Source organism: Periplaneta americana, chromosome 12, assembly GCF_040183065.1.
Source record: "Periplaneta americana isolate PAMFEO1 chromosome 12, P.americana_PAMFEO1_priV1, whole genome shotgun sequence".
In the NCBI taxonomy this organism is placed as follows: domain Eukaryota; kingdom Metazoa; phylum Arthropoda; class Insecta; order Blattodea; family Blattidae; genus Periplaneta; species Periplaneta americana.
The window spans coordinates 172,801,244-172,823,743 of NC_091128.1; the positions used below are offsets into that span (position 1 = coordinate 172,801,244).

The following is a 22,500-nucleotide window of genomic DNA, read 5'->3' on the forward strand; positions in this document are numbered from 1 at the left end:
AAATTCTAAAAAGTGAAAATTGAAACTGAAAATGCTGCATATACTATTCTTATCGTGTTTAATATTTTAAGGTATGATTATAAAACTTGCGTAGGCCTATATATAATTTTGTAGTATCACCACTAAATTGGCAATAACACCTAAATCTTGATATTTTAAAACTGATTTTCTTTAAAAATAAAACCACTTTCACGGCCTTCTATAAATAACTTTAATTAAAGTGCAATAATTTCAAGGGAAAAATTGTTCCAGGGCCGGGTATCGATCCTGGGACCTCTGGTTGAACCAGAGATCCCGGGATCGATACCCGGCCCCGGAACAATTTTTCCCTTGAAATTATTCAAATCTGCTTTACAGGAAGCTTTACCTGAAAGACTAGATTTGCATAAAGTGCAATAGTCTAGATCAACCTGAAATTCCTAGAGGGGTGAGGAAGAATTTTCATCATGGGCACATCTTGAATTTTTCATTGGTCATGATGTTCTGTGTTTCCATCTCTGCTAAGGGTTAATAGATTGCTTACATGAAAGAAATTGGGGTTAATTCGTAGGCCTAGATATTTTATGAATAATTTTCTAGAATGAGGGTGTATACCATTTCATCGCATAATCGTCACCATCATATAAAGGTTAAAAATGTTATGTTTTATTTAACGACGCTCGCAACTGCAGAGGTTATATCAGCGTCGCCGGATGTGCCGGAATTCTGTCCCGCAGCAGTTCTTTTACATGCCAGTAAATCTACTGACATGAGCCTGTCACATTTAAGCACACTTAAATGCCATCGACCTGGCCCGGGATCGAACCCGCAACCTTGGGCATAGAAGGCCAGCGCTATACCAACTTGCCAACCAGGTCGACATATATAATGGTCACACCCTTATTTATACACGAACTAATCACTGCTAATCATCACATGGATATAACAATCAAGAATATTATTTAAAATAATGTGGTGTCACTGCAACACAAAATACTGTTATGCTCAAGGTCGAATGTACGAAAGTGATTGGAGGGAAGGTGCGAGATGTTAGCACCAAGCCAACAGCCATAAATGCCTTCAGTTCAGTACAGTTATTGTTAGTTGTGAGTGGTTGCAGTTTACCGGTGTTCAAATACTTTTTTTTTAGCCTAGACCAATCATCTTTCCGTAGACTTGTCCAGTAGCCAACAATATTGTGAATGTTTTTGTCAATAAAAAATGTGTCCAATTCAATAACACCACAGTAATTTTTCACAGTACAGCTGGTTCCAGCATCCCATACTAATACCAGTTCCCCTCCTTTCCCTCTCCTACCTACCACGCAGCTTTGTTTGCTGACTCATACACTCCCAAATTATATGGAAGCTGATCACTGACAGTTGACATGACTAATTGTTATCATTATAATGTATTCTTCACATAATGGTCGCACTATATATTTTCACTCAAAGGAAAAAAAAAAGACATTAAAAATGCGACGATTATGCAATGAAATATGGTATATCTTTATTTGATGTTTTTTTTTTTTTATTTAGGTGCGAGAATACATTTTTGTTAACGAGAACTAAGTAAGCAATTTTGGCTTATCTGAGGTATGAAGCTGGTCTGATGGTACTGCAGTTAGTTAACTTTTGTGTAATGGCCGTGGTGCCAAATTTCCATTTGCATCTTTCATATTGTAAAAGTGTAAATGCTTGTGACAGAAATAAATTTACTTCATGGTCTTGTTTATGCTAGTGCAAAACTTTACACACATGACATTTATTTCTACTCAGATATTTGTAACACATTACATCACTTGCAAAACAATGCAAACATGCGTGTGTATGTTCACTTGCAGCAGCCCAATGTTGCGTTCAACTAACAGCAGGTAAACTACTAGTGACATGTCATTGGAAAGAAATTCTCTTTGGATTGTTTTCACTGCTGTGCATAAGTATGTCAAACACAATGGGTGGTATGCATAGAGATGTAATATTTTATTTTGGTTTTCTGATTGTATACGTTAAGAGGTAAAGTATGTACTTAGTTTTGTATGCATAAACCTTATTGCTACATAATACATACTATAGTCACATCGCTCTAATTTCCGACAGCCAATCACGTACGTCGGCTACATTTAAACGTGTGCGTCTTGTGATTCGCTTATGAAGATGTTAAGCATTTCCTAGGGCTGGATAAATACTTAATATAATCGCCCGCCATTTTGGCTCTTTCGTTGGCGTTCACAGAAAGCACACGAAGACATTATTTGCCACTCAATTATTTGCTGAATTACATTGCCTTGATTTATTATCATAGGAGCTACGACATGATAATAAACGGTGTGGCAAATAGATCCCTTGTCTGGTAGCTCAGCAACGAAAGAACAAAAATGGCGAACGATACTACCTACCTAGACTTTATAGAGCCTTGACTTTGTAAGACGTAAGCAAAGAGGAGGAGTCACGCCGGGAATAACAGCGTCACGACTATAACAAGGGAACTGTTAATGAGCTTATATTCAAATCTCCCATCAAGCTGCGCACATTGTTATATCTTCAATGCAGATATGTGAATACAAAAAAATTAGCTGCCCATATTAACTGTAGTGATTAAAGCTCAGTTGGTAGAGCGTTGGTACGTTTAACCAAAGGTCCCGGGTTCGATGCCCGGCCCCGGAACGATTTTTCCCTCGAAATTATTTAAATCAACTCTACAGGGAGTTATACCTGAAAACTTGATTTGCATAATACACGTCACTGTACGTTACAGAAAACCACAATTTAAGTCACACATAGTTAGTGTGCACTCAATGTTGGTTGCTTGACGGTTGTCAGCCCACTTTGAGGTCTGTGGATATAGAGGGAAAAATTGGATCGTTGTCTGGTAGAGTTCCTGGGTAGCTCAGTTGGTAGACCATTTAACCAAAGGTCCCGGGTTCGATGCCTGGCCCCGGAATGATTTTTCCCTCGAAATTATTTAAATCAACTTTACAGGGAGTTATACCTGAAAGCTTGATTTGCATAATACATTACAGAAAACCACAATTTAAGTCACACAGAATTAGTGTGCACTCAATGTTGGTTGCTTGACGGTTGTCAGCCCACTTTGAGGTCTATGGATATAGAGGGAAAAATTGGATCGGTGTCTGGTAGAGTTCCCGGGTAGCTCAGTTGGTAGAGCGTTTAACCAAAGGGCCCGGGTTCGATGCCCGGCCCCGGAACGATTTTTCCCTCGAAATTATTCAAATCAACTTTACAGAGAGTTATACCTAAAAGCTTGATTTGTATAGGCCTAATGTTCGCTATATTTGCAGATTCAGAAGGTAATTTACAAAATACAATATTTAAATTACGCAATATTAAAAAAATATATATATTCTTAAAATTTCTGCTGATAAAAAAGCAATGGACCTTCTAGGTACAAAAAATCGAAATAGATGGAAAAATAACTGAACAAGTTTCGTATTTTAACTACTTAAGGTACACATATAATATACGAAATTTAGTGTTGTAGAAAATAAATTAAATAAATCTAGGCAATAAATAGGCAATATTAAACGAACATTATTTAAAAAGTACTTCTTGAAACAGTTTTAAAATTGCATGAAGTCATGGTTATTCCAGTGTTAGCATTGCTATGATTCTGAAATTTAGACACTTAGCCTACCATGAAACAAATTGAACAAATAGAGGCAGCCGAGGTGAGATTAGCCGACCTTTAGCCAGATACACCATGTTGGATTGCAAAAGATGTGAAGACGTAAGTGAACTAGAAATCAATAATGTAATAGATACAAAGTAGATACAATTGGTTTAAACATTTGCATAACTTGGAACCATTTAGAATACCTTTACAAATATATAATTATAAACTTGTTGGAAAATGAAATGTTGACAGACCTAGAAAATGCCCAAGAGGGAAGAATTTTAAAACGAAACAAAACTTTGTGAAACCAGAAGATGCCAGGAGGCCTAATCCATGCGGTCTATAATGATGATGTTGATGATCTGTACCAGAGGTCTGCATCGGACGTTTTCGCTCAAGTGCCAAGTAGTTCATAGCATAATCCGATAGGTAGCGCACATGCATGATGGGTAAAATTGTCACGAGCGATAAATCCTCGAATGGTATAAGCCAAGCGTTAGACATTCGTTCTTGTTACAGTGATGAACTGTGTAGTAACATCATAGATGTTTATCATTTCAAAACTTTGCAGTGTTTAACTAACCTCTCCATAGTACAACTACAAAGCTTGCTTTAAAATGTAATATAAATGTTGTAGGTAAATGTTTTTTTTTTCTACACAGGAGTGCTTTTGTTTTTGCCACATCTGATAGATGTTATTGGAAGTAAATGCAATTATTATAAACGGAGAACACGATCACGATAATGCAAGAACTGTATCAAGTTTTCTAGTAATAATAATAATAATAATAATAATAATAAGTAGTGTATCAATCTTTGCGTCTGTAACAGTTGTGCAGCGTGATTATTCGTTTTATTATATTTTCTGTGACGTTATCTCTGTACTAATATTGTTATTAATCTACTGCTATATCAATAATAGTTTGTAAAACATTTTTACATTGTCGCAGTATATAGGCGGAACACTATGTATGGATCTATCATATATATGTGGTACATCAAATATTGAATAATTATTAATTAGCAATAATAACTGTATATCGAAGTTTTTAATACTATTTTATTTATAACTTCATGTTCCTGTTTTGGTATGTTCCATTGACTGTTCCATTAAACGTTTGTCATAAACGCAGAAAATAAAGCCTTATTTTTACCGTGTGAGCAAAACATATGTGTATCTTATGTGTCGCCTTCCATACAAGATAAGACATGTCGGTGAGATGACCTTGTACTGTGCTTCTATTTATTACGAGCGCATCACGACCGATCTTATCTCACTCGAGGGTGCGACACTCGACCGAGTTCAAGCGAGCAATTTAACTCCACTGCAGCACTCTGATCTATACTGTCCTCCAATCTCATTCTAGCGTTCCCCCCCCCTCCCCTCGGTTTTTATATGTCTTCCTTCATGTACTTTAGAGATGCATGCCTCTGACTGACAGTTCTTTTACTAAGATAGCGAGTCCTTGCATGAAGCATGCTACGATTTTTTCAAGTATATAGCATACTAAGAAGTAAAGCATACACTAGACTTTATGCATACAATTCATAGTTAATAAGTACAGAATGATTCTTACAGAAGTGAATCCAATGTCTTGCCTTACTTACAAATGGTTTTTAAAGAACCTGGAGGTTCACAAGCCTGTCTTCGACCCCTGTCCTGAGCAAGATTAATCCAGTCCCTGCCATCATATCCTACTTCCCTCAAATCCATTTTAATATTATCCTCCCATCTATGTCTCGGCCTCCCCAAAGGTCTTTTTCCCCTCAGGTCTCCCAACTAACACTGTATACATTTCTGGATTCGCCCAAACATGCTACATGCCCTGCCCATCTCAAACGTCTGGATTTAATATTCCTTATTGTGTTAGATAACTAATGTAATGTGTGCAGTTCTGTGTTGTGTAACTTTCTCCATTCTCCTGTAACTTTTCCCTGTCCACACCTGTGGAGTAACGGTCAGCGCGTCTGGCTGCGAAACCAGGTGGCCCGGGTTCAAATCCCAGTCAGGGCAAGTTACCTGGTTGAGGTTTTTTCTGGGGTTTTCCCTCAGCCCAATACGAGCAAATGCTGGGTAACTTTCGGTGCTGGACCCCAGACTCATTTCACCGGCATTATCACCTTCATATCATTCAGACGCTAAATAACGTAGATGTTGATACAACGTCGTAAAATAATCCAATAAAAATAAAAAATAAAAAAAAACTTTTCCCTCAGCCCCAAATATTTTTCTAAACAACTTATTCTCGAACACCCTTAACCTCTGTTCCTCTCTCAAAGTGAGAGTCCAAGTTTGACAGCCATACAAAACAACTGGCAATATAACTGTTTTATAAATTCTAAATTTCCATTCTTTTTAAGCCAGACTAGATGATAAAAGCTTTTCTACTGAATAGTAGCAGACATTTTCCATGTTTATTCTACATTTAATTTCCTTTCGAGTGTCATTTATGTTTGTTACTGCTGCTCCAAGGTATTTGAATTTTTTCACCTCTTCAAGTGATAAATTTCAAATTTTTGTATTACCATTTCGTACAATGTTCTGGTCAAGAGATGTAATCATATACAGTAGCGGCTGGTGGTCAAAATAATGAGTGTGCTACAATCTCTATATCGGCCTAATGTATACACTTATATGCATTTATCTAAATTTGAGACTTGCCTAGTGACGAAATATGGAGTTCCTTCCTACTGCAGAAGTTGTCAATTACCCTGGTGTTAAACGTTAAATCCCTCCATCCTGGACATTATACTCTTTTCTATTGACAGTATTGCAAGAGCAGTGAGACGATCCTGGGACATAGTGTTCCTTAAAAACCGTTTTTATGCGTTTCAAGCAAGAAAAACATCTTTCTGGCTCAGCAGTGGTCATTGGTGTTGTAACCACAATATTTAACAACTTCGTTACTTCACAGAATGGATCCCGTGAATTGTTGGAGAGTATGTTTTGTAACAATTGAACAGCCATCTATATTTCGGAAGTCGGATCTCCCGTATAGAACTCCAAGTTGTGTCTTTAACATTCTTTTGTTCAGTACAGTATAGCTGTTGACAGCAACTTCAAGTTCGCGTTCAGGAAAATTATGCAAAAAATTGTCAAAACATTCTCTGTTTAACAATTTTGTTGCGTCTAGGTAGCTAGGTGAGTAGTTTCCTGAATTATACGGTTACATACCTCCTTGGTATCAATTTTCCGTCGCTTGCTGATTGATTCAGGAGGTACCTCAAAAAACTGTTAGATGGCAGCAGCAGTCGAACATTTGAATTACCAAATACATTGTACATAGTTCCGAGTTCCTCCACAAACAAGCATTCTTTCCTTACGCTTTACTTTTGCAATCTCCAAGCTGTGTTGTGCTGAAGCTTACTACAGCACTTCCCCGCGTAAAAATAGCCAATCAGGGCAGTTATTTCAGCTTCGCACATGCGCATTAACTGTCTACATTCTCATGTAAGTTTTGAGTAGCACAACGAACCCCATGAGGCACCAAAGAGCGAAGACTAAACATTCTATAACGCGTCATGAACATAACAACTGGAAATTGTCAAATGGCAGATCAAATACTATGGTATTGCAAATACATTATTTGAGCAAAAAATATCATTGTGCTGTAGCACTGTAGCACATCAGGACGAGCCGCCCCTGATCATATACTTTGTCTTTTCGGGATTTACTTCCAAACCTATCCCCTTACTTGCTTCAAGTAAAATTCCCATGTTTTCGCTAATAGTTTGTGTGTTTTCTCCTAACATATTCACGTCATCCACAGCTGATGTAACCCATTCAATTCCAAACCCTCTCTGTTATCCTGAAATTTCCTAATGGCATACTCTAGAGCAAAGTTAAAAAGTAAAGGTGATAATGCATCTCCTTGCTTTAGCCCGCAGTGAATTGGGAAAGTATCAGACAGAAACTGGAATATCTTGCCTGCAATTCACAAACAAACGCAGGTAAAATGGTTGCAGGAGACTTACCTTGGTTCATATGAAACATGTACGCACCAAATCATTGGTTTGAAACGAATTCGTGTTACATAGTTTCCATTTTGTAACTAATTTATCATGTTTAGTTCTTTAAGAATCAGTCTGTACTGAACGCTTTATAATTAGATACTAAGCATGGCATACACGAACCAACCTTTGCCAGGAGTAAAAGTTCATAATAAGCAACTTCATGCATACAAATCATAGTATCTACTACGAAAACTAAAATAAAATCATGTACAGACGTGGACAAATTATTAGCAAAATTGAAGATTTTTATTATATATTTTTACAAAATATGATTCTTCAATTTAGGCTACAGTTGACATTTTTGTGTATTTCCAAATAATTAGCCAAATTTAAGATTTGTATTGTGTATTTTTCAAAATTTAACTCTTCAACTTGGACTACATTTCATATTTTTGCATATTTACAAATTATTAGCAAAACTGAAGGTTTTTATTCTATATTTTTACAAAATTAGATACTTCAATTTGGACTACAGTTGACATTTTGGATATTTCCAAATTATTAACAAAACTGAAGATTTTTGTTTTATATTTTTACAAAATTTGTCTCTTCAATGCAGTTGACATTTTTGCTAATCTACAAATTATTAGCAAAATTGAAGATTTTTATTATATATTTTTACAAAATATGATTCTTCAATTTAGGCTACAGTTGACATTTTTGTGTATTTCCAAATAATTAGCCAAATTTAAGATTTGTATTGTGTATTTTTCAAAATTTAACTCTTCAACTTGGACTACATTTCATATTTTTGCATATTTACAAATTATTAGCAAAACTGAAGGTTTTTATTGTATATTTTTACAAAATTAGATACTTCAATTTGGACTACAGTTGACATTTTGGATATTTCCAAATTATTAACAAAACTGAAGATTTTTGTTTTATATTTTTACAAAATTTGTCTCTTCAATGCAGTTGACATTTTTGCTAATCTACAAATTATTAGCAAAATTGAAGACTTTTATTATATATTTTTACAAAGCTTGACTCTTCAATTTAAACTACAGTTGACATTTTTGCATATTTCTGTCTACTGTAATGATGGAAATATGCAAAATTGTCAAATGTAGTCTAAATTGAAAAGCCAATTTTGTAAACAGAATTGCCATAAAAATCGTCAATTTTGTTAATAATTTGTCCACGTCTGTACTATGTTGTTATGCATACCATCCAATGTTTCGAAAACTAGATTCATCATCAGGTGGAATAAGGGATTTCATTCTGAATGAGGAAGAGGCGAGGTTTGGATGTTTCGAGGTTGGTTGTACCTTCGTCTACAGGTGAAGAAAATAAGGGTGGGATTGAGAAGGGTTTCCTACTCATTGGGGTCATTACAAACTGCTAATTCACTTGACTGAGAGGTGAACATTTTGTTCGCCTGAAGATGAAGATAGAGTGAATCCTCTAATCTCTTTTGAAATAAAAAGTACCTACTCGTTGGTTCTGTAGAAAATGGCTATTCTAATTTGGTGGGAAAAGTGAGGCATTTTGAAGACTGGTTCCATATTTCTCTGTGGACAAGTGTGCTTCTTTTTCCTTGCCTGATTATGAAAGTAAAGGTACTCGTCCACGGCACAACTTAAATTGCGTAAAAAAAATAATTGTAAATTGTGTTTACACGTAAGTCAATAATTCACTGGAATTTGAGTTGCAAAATTTGAAAAAAAGGCATGACTACAAAAATGTTGCATTTAACATCTACATACAGCATGCCATTTATGTGGAGAAAATTCTTTATATGAATTCCGTCTTTCATAATTCTTGATTAGCCGTTGAGTGTCTGCTACAAGACACACGAGTTGTAAGAGAAAGTGTGTTTCAGTGGGATCTCACTTTTTAAAATATTCTGTTGTTTGACTAAATAGCAAAACATTAATGTAACAAAGTGTAAATTAGAGGTTCTGTGGGAAAATTACTTCTTGGTCTGTAGACTCTTTCCTTGAGATAATCTTACAGAAAATAACCCATTGACGTCAAGTCTGGAGCTGGCCTTCTATGCCCAAGGTTGCGGGTTCGATCCCGGGCCAGGTCGATGGCATTTAAGTGTGCTTAAATGCGACAGGCTCATGTCAGTAGATTTACTGGCATGTAAAAGAACTCCTGCGGGACAAAATTCCGGCACATCCGGCGACGCTGATCTAACCTCTGCAGTTGCGAGCGTCGTTAAATAAAAAACATAACATAACGTCAAGTCTGGTGACCTTGGAGGCCACAAGGCTTTAGGGATAACATGGCCCTCAAAGAAGCTGTGGATGTGTGCTATGGATTCATGTGGCGCCATCCTGTTGAAAATGCCCCTGTGTAAGTTGAATGTCTCTACCTGCTCCACGAAATCCTTGAAAATGCTCTTATACACATCAGTATTTACAGTTTCTTTAAAGAAAATTGGTCCAATGATCCTGTAACCAGATATTGTACACTACACTCCAACTTTTCTGGATGAAATAATGTCTCATAGTACCTAAGAGGACTTTCTGATGCCTATGTCCTTATGTTTTGAGAATTTACATAGGCTGAGAGATGAATAGTTATGTAACAACAATGAATATAATAACAATGTATCGAAGCCAATCTGCCTTCTGCTGATAGTCACTGAAACTTCTGATTTCGTGCATCATTTCAATGTACTTACAATTCAAAAGTCCTCTATAGATGCAGAGCTATAGCTAATTAATAAGTGGGGTATCCCACTGAAAAACCCATATAAACAATACATAGGAATCCCAGAAAAGAATTTCAATTATCTGTTGGGAAACTTTATGTCGTTAATGCGAAAGTCCACATAACAGACAGAGTGCCTTGTGGTAACACAGAGATTTTTAACTGCTAGTAGGGCTAAGTTCGGTATGCAGCAATGAAATGTGTATAAACAAAATTTTCTTTGATATATAACGAACCTGAATTGTGTGTCACTGATATACAGGGTGAACCATAAGTAATGTCGTTAATTTTAGGGGGTTATTCTTTGAGGCATTACAAACAAAGAAATTTAATACAATTTTGCTCTGTTTGCTTCATTTTCGAGAAAAAATTATTTTATCCTCTTGGGTCCTGGAGTACTGGGTGTTCATTTCAAAGTGTGTCATGACGTCACTGTTGTTGGGTCACCGATCTGAAGTGAGTTTCAGCTTGTATGTCAGAGAAGTTGCCTATTATTTAAGGCATTCTTCAATCTGAACTTGAGAACGTGTACGGTATAACTTGAACGTCGTAGCAACAGATGGCGGTCTGTACGGTCTGTGTGCTACCATAACCTCTTTCGAACTGTGTTTTGCGCCGGCAAGTCGTACGCAGGGTATTTGTTATCATCGGTTGCGTACGGTAACATTCCACAACACAAATCAAATGCTCCGTGTCCATGTTGACCGTCGAAGTTAATGTCAACAAATACGTAAGTAATCGTCTTAACCCTCTCCCCATATCCCGACAGTACGTATTTCCAAACAGTTCCTGCCACTACCGGCGTTACCGTACGTATCAGTACGTACTCTTCAGAATGAACGCCGTACTTGCTAGGCAACTTCTCTGTCTCATAGGTTATACACCTCTGTGGAAGTGTAGGAAGATTGAATTCTCTAGGCTCATCGGCTAGCCACATGACGGCATACAGCGAGCCATGACACACTTTGAACTGAACACCCTGTATAGTATACTGTACTTCATACATGCATTTAGTTTGAAATTTAGCAAATTTAACATAGCACTGTAGTTCCATGTCATGTCCCATCTTTCGACAAAACAGGTGTAACATGTGTTGTTTTAAACAAAAAAGAAAGGAATCTTGATCAAACTTATCTTATTCACCAAACATGTGTAGCACCCAAGAACAGTGAGATGATGCCACTTTCAGATGGCGCAGTTTTGCCCTTTTTGCTGTGTATGCGATGGAATTGCATGCAACTTAAAACTTGCAGAAGATATGAGTGGCCACTGGCATTACGAGGTTTTCCCCCCAACCATAAGGCAAATGTCAGATAATCTGACGAATTCTCAGCCTCATCTCGCCAAATACCATCTTGCTACCACTAATCTCATCGATGCTAAATAACCGAGTAGTTGATACAGCATCATTAAATAACCAACTAAAAAAATATACGAGTGGCATATGTAATTTTTCAAATTGCACAGTTGTTTACATCATGCAACTCAACTTGCACAACTCGACATTGCAAGCACTTTAAGTTGCACTGTGGATGAGTATCTTTGTGGATTTTGTCGATCTATTTACAGCAATGGATATGGTCCAATAATTGATTTTATTGTATTTTTATCTTTAATCTTTTTTAAGTATTGCTAATAGCAGTGCATTTCTGAACATACATTTTATTGCATAGAAAGAAACATTTCCTACATCAGTAGTTGTGTAGTGTTTATTGTTAATATGATTGTAACTCCCACAATGGTTTTTATTGAGTATTGAAGCAACAGCTGAGCCCATGAAAGCATGAGTGGCATAAGTCACGTTGAGAACCCCTGCATCATGCATCTATACCCCAGACTTCCATTGCCGTTTTCATAAGCAGCTTGGCTATCAAGTCTCCAAAAAATATTGCGACATTTTAGTAGTTTTGATGTCTGATGAAATCTGCACTCTGTGTATGTATGAGCGCAGAGGTACTTAATGCAGAGTGATGGATTTAAGTTACTACTACAGTAGACGGAAGGAATATTGACTGATAAGCTACTCTCCTTTGTACACTGGCTCGCAAAACTTTTGTCCTATGAAATAATGTGGAAGTGAACTTTGTGAGATATTATGTTGGCAATATGTCTATATACCCCACTCCACATGTCGTCCTGGGAAGGGAGATATTTGAACTCTGAGTTGAAGGTATATACCTAGCTAATCGAACCAAAGACAATCTTTTAGAGCAATAACGGGATATCATCATTGAGTCTATTTTGCACCGAAATGTTTAAAACATGTTGTTTATTTCTCTTGAGTATTATATAATATTCCAGGAAAATTTTTCATCTTCCCTGCATGTATAAATACCATGTTGGATCATAAACATAGAATAGGTCACATCGCGTTTTGACAAGAATATTATGAATATCCATGGAAAAATGTAATATTTCCAGATTAAAAGGTTTTCTCGAACACCAGTCATGGGCCTATTCAGGTATTTCGTCCTATGGGGTCCACAAGGCTCCAGCCAGAATATGTAACATCAACACAACGCAGTGGACGTATTTCTGTAGCTGTTTGGGGATGGATTTCCAGGCTATGAGGAGGAACTCTGTGTAAAATTGAAGAGAATTTGACTTCCCAGCAAATATATCCATATAATGGGAAATATGCTAACTAGCATGCGCATATTGCAACCTGATAGAATTATATTTTTTTTCAACAGGACAATTTCTCAATCTACACATCTTTGTTGTATCAGATATGGTTCCAATATCATGTTTGGTGTTGAAAGCACAGACATTTGCTATTTCTATACTGAATGCTTTGCTTATTTTTTAGTTCGTTACAGCCACATTTTCCTTCCATTACTATATGAGAGTAATATGCAAATCTTTTTTTTTTTACGTGCAAAATATAAATTAAACTGCTGTGTCCTACAGGATATAATTGACAATCAATTTTTAAATTATACACATAGGCCTACTCATAACAATTTGTCTTAATAAAATTATTTATCCGATATTTTTAGAATATTAATCTATTAATATTGTTAGTGCCACATTTAATCAATATAATTTTACTAGTGGCTTGTGCAGCAAATGCTGCTGCAAACTAAGTTCGTTAGACGTTCAAATAAAAATTTTTCAGATTTATTTTCAATGAAGAATACTTGTCTTTTTGATAGTTATTTGCTTCCATAATAATGGAACATACTCCCTCTGAATGGATTTTTTAGGCCAAATACTTTTTCTTGAACCTATCCAACTTCAGTTTTTGAGTTTCAACGCGAAAACGTAAGTATCAATGTCAGGACGATAGCAGTAGCTATTTCAGGTCATTGCGGATTGTAGGCAAAAGTTAAAAAAATGTCAGGTTTGCTAAGCTTTCGAACAATAGCATTTTCGTATAGCCGCTGCATGTAGAACTTGAAATGTAGAGCGTAACATCATTTTATCCTACTAAGAGATCTTGCTGAAATGATCTCGAGACTACAAAATTTTCTAGGCCTCTTATTTTATCAGTAAGTAATACATTTTGATCTTTCCTTAGGAACTGTAATTTTTGTGATCTCTCGAGCCAATACTGAAGACAATGACACATATCAATATCTACACCACACCACCATTAAGTATATGAAAAAGACCCAACCCCACTGGGTTAATAAGTATAAAAATATTTCATTTTTAATAATATTATTATCTTACTTAAGTTTTGTAGTTATATATAGCAGACACTCAGTAAATTGTAGAAATGAAGATCTAAATTAAGATATTCTCTACATTTACTTACATAACCTCAAAACGTTTCATTTTCATGCCATCAATATTACGTACAATTAATGAAAAATAGACGCATCATGATATTAACTATAATAATATTTAAGTTCTAATGGTAATAATGTCATCAAACCACCTCAAGTTTCGTAGATTTGAATATCCAATACACAGCTGTACTCAGAAAATTATACACTGCAGAATCAGTTTTTAATAAATTGAATTGAGCTCTAAATGTGTCGGCAATCCTGCAGGTCATGGCCTTCGTGTAATAGCCTATTGTTTATTGTAGTGTGTGTATGCTACCTAGCAAGCCCATGTTGTAACTTGATATAATTATACCTTTTCAACAGGACAATTCCTCCATCTACACACACATCTTTGTTTTATCAGATATGGTTCCAATATCATGTTTGGTGTTGAAAGCACAGACATTTGCTATTTCTATACTGAATGCTTTGCTTATTTTTTAGTTCGTTACATCCACATTTTCCTTCCATTACTATATGAGAGTAATATGCAAATCTTTTTTTTATGTGTGCAAAATATAAATTAAACTGCTGTATCCTGTGGGATATAATTGACTTACTTACCCAACTAACACTCTATATGCATTTCTGGATTCGCCCATATGTGCTACATGCCCTGCCCGTCTCAAACATCTGGATTTAATGCTCCTAATTATGTCAGGTGAAGAATACAATGCGTGCAGTTCTGTGTTGTGTAACTTTCTCCATTCTCCTGTAACTTCATCCCGTTTAGCCCCAAATATTTTCCTAAGCACCTTATTCTCAAACACCCTTAACCTATGTTCCTCTCTCAGAGTGAGAGTCCAAGTTTCACAACCATACAGAACAACCGGTAATATAACTGTTTTATAAATTCTAACTTTCAGATTTTTTGACAGCAGACTAGATGATAAAAGCTTCTCAACTGAATAATAGCACGCATTTCCCATATTTATTCTGCGTTTAATTTCCTCCTGAGTGTCATTTATATTCGTTACTGTTGCTCCAGATAGAAACTGACCTATACGGACTCTGCTGTATGCTTCACTAAGACACATTTTAATTAATCGAATTAGTTTCTTGGGAATACCAAATTCAATAAGAATATCATATAATACTTCCCTCTTAACCGAGTCATATGCCTTTTTGGAATCTATGAATAACTGATGTACTGTACCCTTATACTCCCATTTTTTCTCCATTATCTGTCGAATACAAAAAATCTGATCAATAGTCGATCTATTACGCCTAAAACCGCACTGATGATCCCCGATAATTTCATCTACGTATGGAGCTAATCTTCTCAAAAGAATATTGGACAAAATTTTGTACGACGTCAACAAAAGTGATATTCCTCGAAAGTTACCACAGTTGGTTTTGTCCCCCTTCTTAAAAATAGGTACAATTATGGACTCCTTCCATTGTTCTGGTACAATTTCCCTTTCCCAAATAGCAAGTACAAGTTTATAAATTTCGCTATATAATGCACTTCCACCCTCTTGTATTAATTCTAATTGACAAGTTTTAAATTATACACATACCCATAAAAATTTGTCTTAATAAAATTATTTATCCGATTTTTTAGAGTGTTAATCTATTGATTGTTAGTGCCACCTTTAATCAATGAAATTTTATTAGGGTAGTGTTATTACCATGACAACAGCCAAAGAAAAATAAGCTACAGGCACTTTATAACACAAAGAAACGTGGCGTGAGAAGGAGCTACAAAATGCCGTGTTTATTCAATTTACCTATATCACTAGACCACTAAGTACATATGAACGATTCTCTCTAAGTTTACTAAGTAGCTTGGTTCAACCTTTCTGTTGTAAGGAGGGGTGGTTTGTTACCTGCAGGGAGACTACCTACCGTCTACGCTACTGTCTTAGAGTGAGTACAAATACCAACTTAAGAATGAGAAAAACTGTACAGTATATCGGACAAAAGTTTTGCGAGCCAGTGTACTACCCATACTTATGTTCTTTGGTTTCTTTGATAGGTTTGCTTCCGAAATCACTTTCTTCTTACAGCAAATACGTAACATAACTGAAAGTATGTATGCATTAGTACAGAGCATTCACCAGGAAAGAGGTTTTACTCAAGTAAATGCTTCAGCCTTTTACTGTTAAAGATGAAATGTGATATATATCATTATTAAATAACTATTTAAGAGATACTGGTACCACCCAATAACCACTACAGTGGGTTGTTTCTTATGTGCAGGTTTCTCACTTAGAATGCTTAAATTCAGTACTGTAGTTGGGCCGGAATGCAGTTCCAGTAAAAATTTAGATTTCCACAGTTTCAGCACAAATAATACAGAAAATGACTAATAAAGGAATTTGGGGGGCTTCTGAAATAGATGTGTTCCAGTAAAAATTATTTTTCAACTACAGCACAGCTTAAACTGCCGTGTGGAGTCTGGCACTGTGTACGATAGAGCCCTTCAATTCATCAATTGACGTAGGTTTACTGAAGAACACTCTTTCCTTCAGATAGTTCAACAACCAATAATATGCTAGATTAATATCTGGCTATCTTGAAGACCAAATTAACAGGAAAGTGTCTATTGATAACACGACCACCAGCACAATCAGAAACAAACTAACTCGTTGTCATGGTGATGGAAAAAATCCAATTTCTTGTGTTATAGCCAGTGCAAGAATTTTTATGATTGTGCAGAAAATGGAATATGAACAATTAAAGCTACCTCTTACTTTTGAAATCCCTATACAGGGTGTAGCTAAATATGTGGAAAACCTCTGGGGAATTGATAGAGGACGTAAAAACAAGCAGAAAAAGTCCATATGAACATTTGGTCAATTTCGCTTACTTTCTGAGCCACAGTCATTGTTTGTGGTGTACAGATAAAGTTTAATTGTCAACTTGCACGACTTTTTCTTACAGAAAATTCTATTTACATTTTATTTACATTCATCTCATTAATAATTACGTTGTAGGCTTATCAGTTGAAAATAATACAATAAGAATTCTTTGTTTACAAAAGAGAAACTTCTACAAAAGATGCTCAAAATGGCCTCCATGAGATCTAATTCGAAGTTCTAAGCACTGCATCATGAACAGTCATACTCTTCTCCATATTCAAGGCATTTGCCATATCTGGTGACATTCTTGTGCAATATGCCCTTGAAGAATTTCCACATTTGCAGTATGTGTGGAATACACACTGGTCTTTAAATTACCCCATAATTAAAAATCCAGTGGATTGAGGTCAGGAGAACGAGCATATAGCTTGAAACAAAACAATAACACCTTGAACAGAGAAGAAAATTTCGTGTTGCTTCTTTATCTGTGTCTTTATCTGTACATTACAACAATGACTGTAGCTCAGAAACTAAGCAACACTGACCAGATATTTATAAGAGCCTTTTTGCTTGTTTTTATGTCCTCTCTATCAATTTTCCAGTGATTTCCTACATGTTTAGTTACACCCTGTATATTTCGAAGTTCATAAGAAATATTGGCGCAGGAGAGAATGAATGTTCTTTGTTCCTTTATTCTTGATGAGGTTTCGTCACCATGTCATTGACGCACGTACTGTTGTCTGCCTCCCCTGCGTACAGCTACACCTCTCCTGCTATCAAGGGCTTGTAAATAGGTTCACTCAACAAGTCACATAGTGATAAGTGCAGTGGACTAAAACATGTCTTCTGGTTTTTCTCTTTCTTCCCTCCCCTTATCCTCTTAGTGGCATGGTTGGTGCTAGCAGTTGCTTGGTAGAGAGCAGTGATAGTGGCCTGCTACAGCCTCTGACTTTATGTGTGGCTCCTCCATCCCCCAAGCTTTGTGTTACACCCCCAACTCCTAACCTCGTCTCTCCTACTTCCCCTCCCCTGACTGCGCAGCCCAGTGAGGGGCCCAGGCAGAGCCTGTTGCCCACTCTGTTGGGCTCCAGGTTCGCAAGTGCCTCGAAGTTGAAGCCCAAGAAAAAGAAACCGAGACACCCATTGCTAGTTCTGCCTCGCTACTTGCCCACAGACCCTCATAATATGTCGCGTCCAGATCTAGGGCGCCACTTCTCTCAGCCTGCCACAGATCTCCGAAGCATTTCCTCGTCTTATAAAAAGGTAGGGCGATCGACTCAAAGTCTGTCCAGTAGTGTAGAAGAGGCTGCCTCGTTCAGGAACTTGCTTCAGCAGGAGGACATGCGCTCAGAGGCACAGCATGGAAACAAGTTCGCTAGAGGCTTGAGAGCCCTGCGGCTGTTCCCACAGAACAAGCTGTCCAAGAGATTGATCGCCTTAAAAACCAAGCTGCAGTCTGACTCTTCTATGGAGGAAGAAGAGGTGGAGTCCAAGAGTGTTGGATCTTGTGATGAGCCCAAGGTGAAGTTTGAGAGACGACACAGTCGGTCATCAAGTGACTCCATGGCAGCTGCGATCATCAGGTCGCTGATGGAGAGCAACACCTCCGGATTAGACCGTGTGGTAGAGGTGAAGGAGAGTCCGGGATCGTCACCCACCTCGCCATCGAGAAAAGATAGCTATGTAAACACTACATGCGAACTAGACAGCTCTGTTCCCCCTGACGTTCATATCACCATCTCAGAGTCTTTTCTTCGCCTCCCGCCGAATGATGATGGCCCCGAGTTGCGATACGTTGATGGCCATCTGATCTCAAATACTTCCTCAAATGTATCATCTACATCTGACTCATCCAGTTCGGAAGAAGATGCATCTGAAGACTACTCAATAGATGTCCCTATCAAGGACAACACCCCGTCCATTCGCCCCACACCATCACCCGTGCCTAAGACGAGTGATGGTAGTAGCTCTGATGTAACACCAATTGGAAACGCACCGTCCCTTGTTGACACCCTGTCAGCTGACAACGATCAAAGCAATGTATACGAACAAGTAACTGATGATTCTGTCTATAAGTCTGCAACGAAACTTGATGATCATTTTTTTTCCTCAATACAGTGTGACATCGATTCAGAGAATGTGCCTTCTACAAACACCAAATCCAAGTTTGAACAAAATTTTAACTTTTCTCCTATTAACGATACACCAATGAATGACGACATATCGCCTCACAGAGCTGCCAGCGCGTCCCTCCAGCCTTCCTGCCCTGATATGTTTCCTAACCAGGAGAATGTTGAGTATTTTCATGCACCAGCTGGGAAGGGGCAGAGCAACAGCCTCTCAGCAGGTGCCTGTAAGATAGATGTTGTGTTAGACATCCCTGCTGCGTCTCCCCTGCACAAGAGTCGAAGTGCAACCACTCTGTCTTTGTGTCCCTTCGCTACTGTCGAGCATGTTACTAATGAGGGGGAGTTGCAATTCCACAACATCAAGCATGGCCCCTGCTTCGTCCCCCCCAGCAGGCAGCAGCCGCAACCACAGCTGTTCACTGCCGCAGAGGACGACAAGCAGCCGACCGGCTCTCCACCCTCCGTGACTGCCAAGATATCTCCGTCACCCGCCAAGCTGTCCACAGTTCCAGGCATCCATAGGCGGTCTTCTGACTCCGACCTCAGCATTACACCCAAAGGTAAAGAGACTCAAGTTTAGAGAAACTATTGCGATCCTGAAAAAGATTGACAGAAATACAGATCTTTCAGCATCCTGAAGTATTGTCTATCTGTCGCTATATAGTCTTTTCCTTTCCAGTGCAGGTCTTTATTTAACTTCATATGTTTACTATTTACTTTTTCTAAACATGGGAATTTTTATTAATAAACAGTATATCTTTTACTTGATAATCAGTCAAATCCAATGACTTTCTTCATAAGTTTGAAAGTGGTGAATAAAGCTGCTTGTACATACAGTAGAACCTCTGTTATCCGTGGTAATGAAGGGGATGGACTGAACGGTTAATCGAAAATATCGGATAATCCGTACCATAACACATTTTCATACATTTAGTGAATAATGCTTACACTTTCGTAATTTACTCCATGGTCTTATATTGAACACGCTAGGTCAGCGTTTCTCAAACTTTTTTGAAGTGGGGACCACTTTTTCAAGTCACAACAGTTCCGCGGAGCACCTTACTCTGTTCCCTTCGAAAGCAAATTTATCATTTTCGTAGCATATGTTAATACCAGTATACTTATATTTTAAAATTGGATTAATGTTCGGTACTTCGGTCCTCTGTTATGAATTCGGGTGGTCCCTGACTGGGTTACAGGCGCGGCGCCAGATGTGCAGGGAAAAGATGGCGAGAAACACCACGTGTATAGTGCTTTAAATCCCTCTTTTGTTTCTAAGAGTAGAGTGGGAAGTCGATAGACGGGTAGAATAATAAATTTCATAAAAAGCCTGTACTGGGAGAAAAAGTGAAATTCGATTGCCATGTGTCATTTCCAAACTCTGAGATTTTAAGTTATTGTGTGATACGCAATTCGTTTTAATTTTATTTTTTCTTCTGTCTTTTTTTGGAGGACCACAAGGGCAGACCTTGAGGACCACAGGTGGTCCGCGGACCATAGTTTGAGAAATGCTACACTAGGTAATGATCAGAAGTTCACTGATTTAAGTCTGGTTATTAACAACGGGTTTTTAAGGGTCAAAGAAACTCCTTGTAATGGCTGTCAGTGGAAAGATAGGAATAGTGGAGGTCTCGTGTCGTAGATTTACATACTTTATACTGTACACATTTTTGTTAAATTGAACACACTTGAGACTCCAATATCGTATTCTAAGTTGAGCCACAGTTTCTTGTTCTCCAAACCACTCAGTTATTTGCACTGTTCTAATACTTAGCACAACACAGTTTTTTTAAAGGAAGTCATTTTTACATAGAATTTATACAGTACAACAATTCAAACAGTAGACCATACTGTTTAAGGGTAAAGTCTTGTAATAACCCTCTCTAGAAACAATAACGTTCTAATATAATGTACAATACTTCATATATAGAAAAAAAAAAGCGACGACATAAAGACAGTCGGATAATCCGCCAATCAGTTAATAAACGAGGTTCTACTGTATTCAAATTTTCATCAAATTCAATGTTTGACAAGACTTTGCAAGACTTTAAATACTTTCCAAGTTTTATTGTCAAATCACTTACAATACTTCGGAAGTTTTTGAGCGTCTTGAAAGTAAATAATTTGTTCTAATTAATCAAAGACTTGACAGTTCTTTGAAGGAATTGTATAGCCTAATAATTATCCAAAGATTTATATATTTATATTGTAATATTAGGGTACAATGAACTTGAAGCAAATACTGCCAAATCTTTAGCAATATGAAACAGTCTTTGACAAATCCTTTTGAGTATTGATCACTCTTTGATAATTTTTACAAGTTTTCTTGTAAAGTGTTGAAGAGGAAGAAAACTTTTATCACATACAAGCAGATTAAAAGTAGATAATCCTTATTTCTTCCTAACAATAGTTTTTTTTAAGTTATACTTAGCAAATTTTTACATGTGCTTTTGGGATAAGAATACAGTAGGACTATGTCAAATTATGTCACTTTGAATTATATAACTTACTGTAGTCAGTATTTAGCATTATGTGTAAGAAATTGCATATGGAACTTTAGTAGCAGTAGATTTGAAAAAAATTATTTCAAACAACAGTTGACTTTGCAGTTTCACTTTGCTCCCTTTAATAAATTAATTTTCATTTTTTTATTGTCATATACATAGAATGTTTGCTATCATATGACTTGTATATAACAGCAAACTGTTAGCTCTTTTTCACTTCCATTCTGTGTAAATATAAATTTGGACAGAATTTAATGTCTTTCGCAATCCTGATGCCAAAGTAGCTCTTGTCATGCTGACTGAGTGATGTCTAAGCTTTTGCTTATGTACAGGTGTACAACTTTATAACATTTTTCCACAACCATATTACTATTAGTACTACAGATATTACTGCCACCATTACAGATGTTACTACTACTACTGCAGTTGCTGCTACTACTACTACTACTACAGTTGTAACTACTATTACTACTACTACAGTTGTAACTACTACTACTACAGTTGTAACTACTACTACTACAGTTGTAACTACTACTACTACAGTTGTAACTACTACTAATACAGTTGTAACTACTATTACTACTACTACTGGTACTACTACTACTGCTGCTGCTACTACAGTTGTAACTTACTACTACTACTATTACTACTACTACTGGTACTACTACTACTGCTGCTACTACTACTACTACTACTACTACTACTACTACTACAGTTGTAACTACTACTACTACAGTTGTAACTACTATTACTACTACTACTGGTACTACTACTACTGCTGCTGCTGCTACTACTACTACTACTACTACTACTACTACTACTACTACTACTACTACTACTACTACAGTTGTAACTACTACTACTACAGTTGTAACTACTATTACTACTACTACTGGTACTACTACTACTGCTGCTGCTACTACTACTACTACTACTACAGTTGTAACTACTACTACTACAGTTGTAACTACTATTACTACTACTACTGGTACTACTACTA

General features: G+C 36.9%; 1 protein-coding gene across 10 annotated transcripts in view; it reads left to right on the forward strand.

Annotated features, from left to right (window-relative positions):
- Positions 1-22,500, forward strand: part of LOC138711199 (C2 domain-containing protein 5) — a 131,190-nt gene that overhangs the window by 12,887 nt on the left and 95,803 nt on the right. For 5 of the 10 annotated variants that reach the window (XM_069842575.1, XM_069842574.1, XM_069842576.1 and 2 more), the window contains exons 7-8: positions 15,876-15,932; positions 17,752-19,556. In XM_069842575.1, coding sequence (XP_069698676.1) covers positions 15,876-15,932; positions 17,752-19,556 — 1,862 coding nt within the window. The remainder of the gene's footprint in view (positions 1-15,875; positions 15,933-17,751; positions 19,557-22,500) is intronic. The other 5 variants (XM_069842579.1, XM_069842580.1, XM_069842578.1 and 2 more) reach the window with 5 other exon arrangements.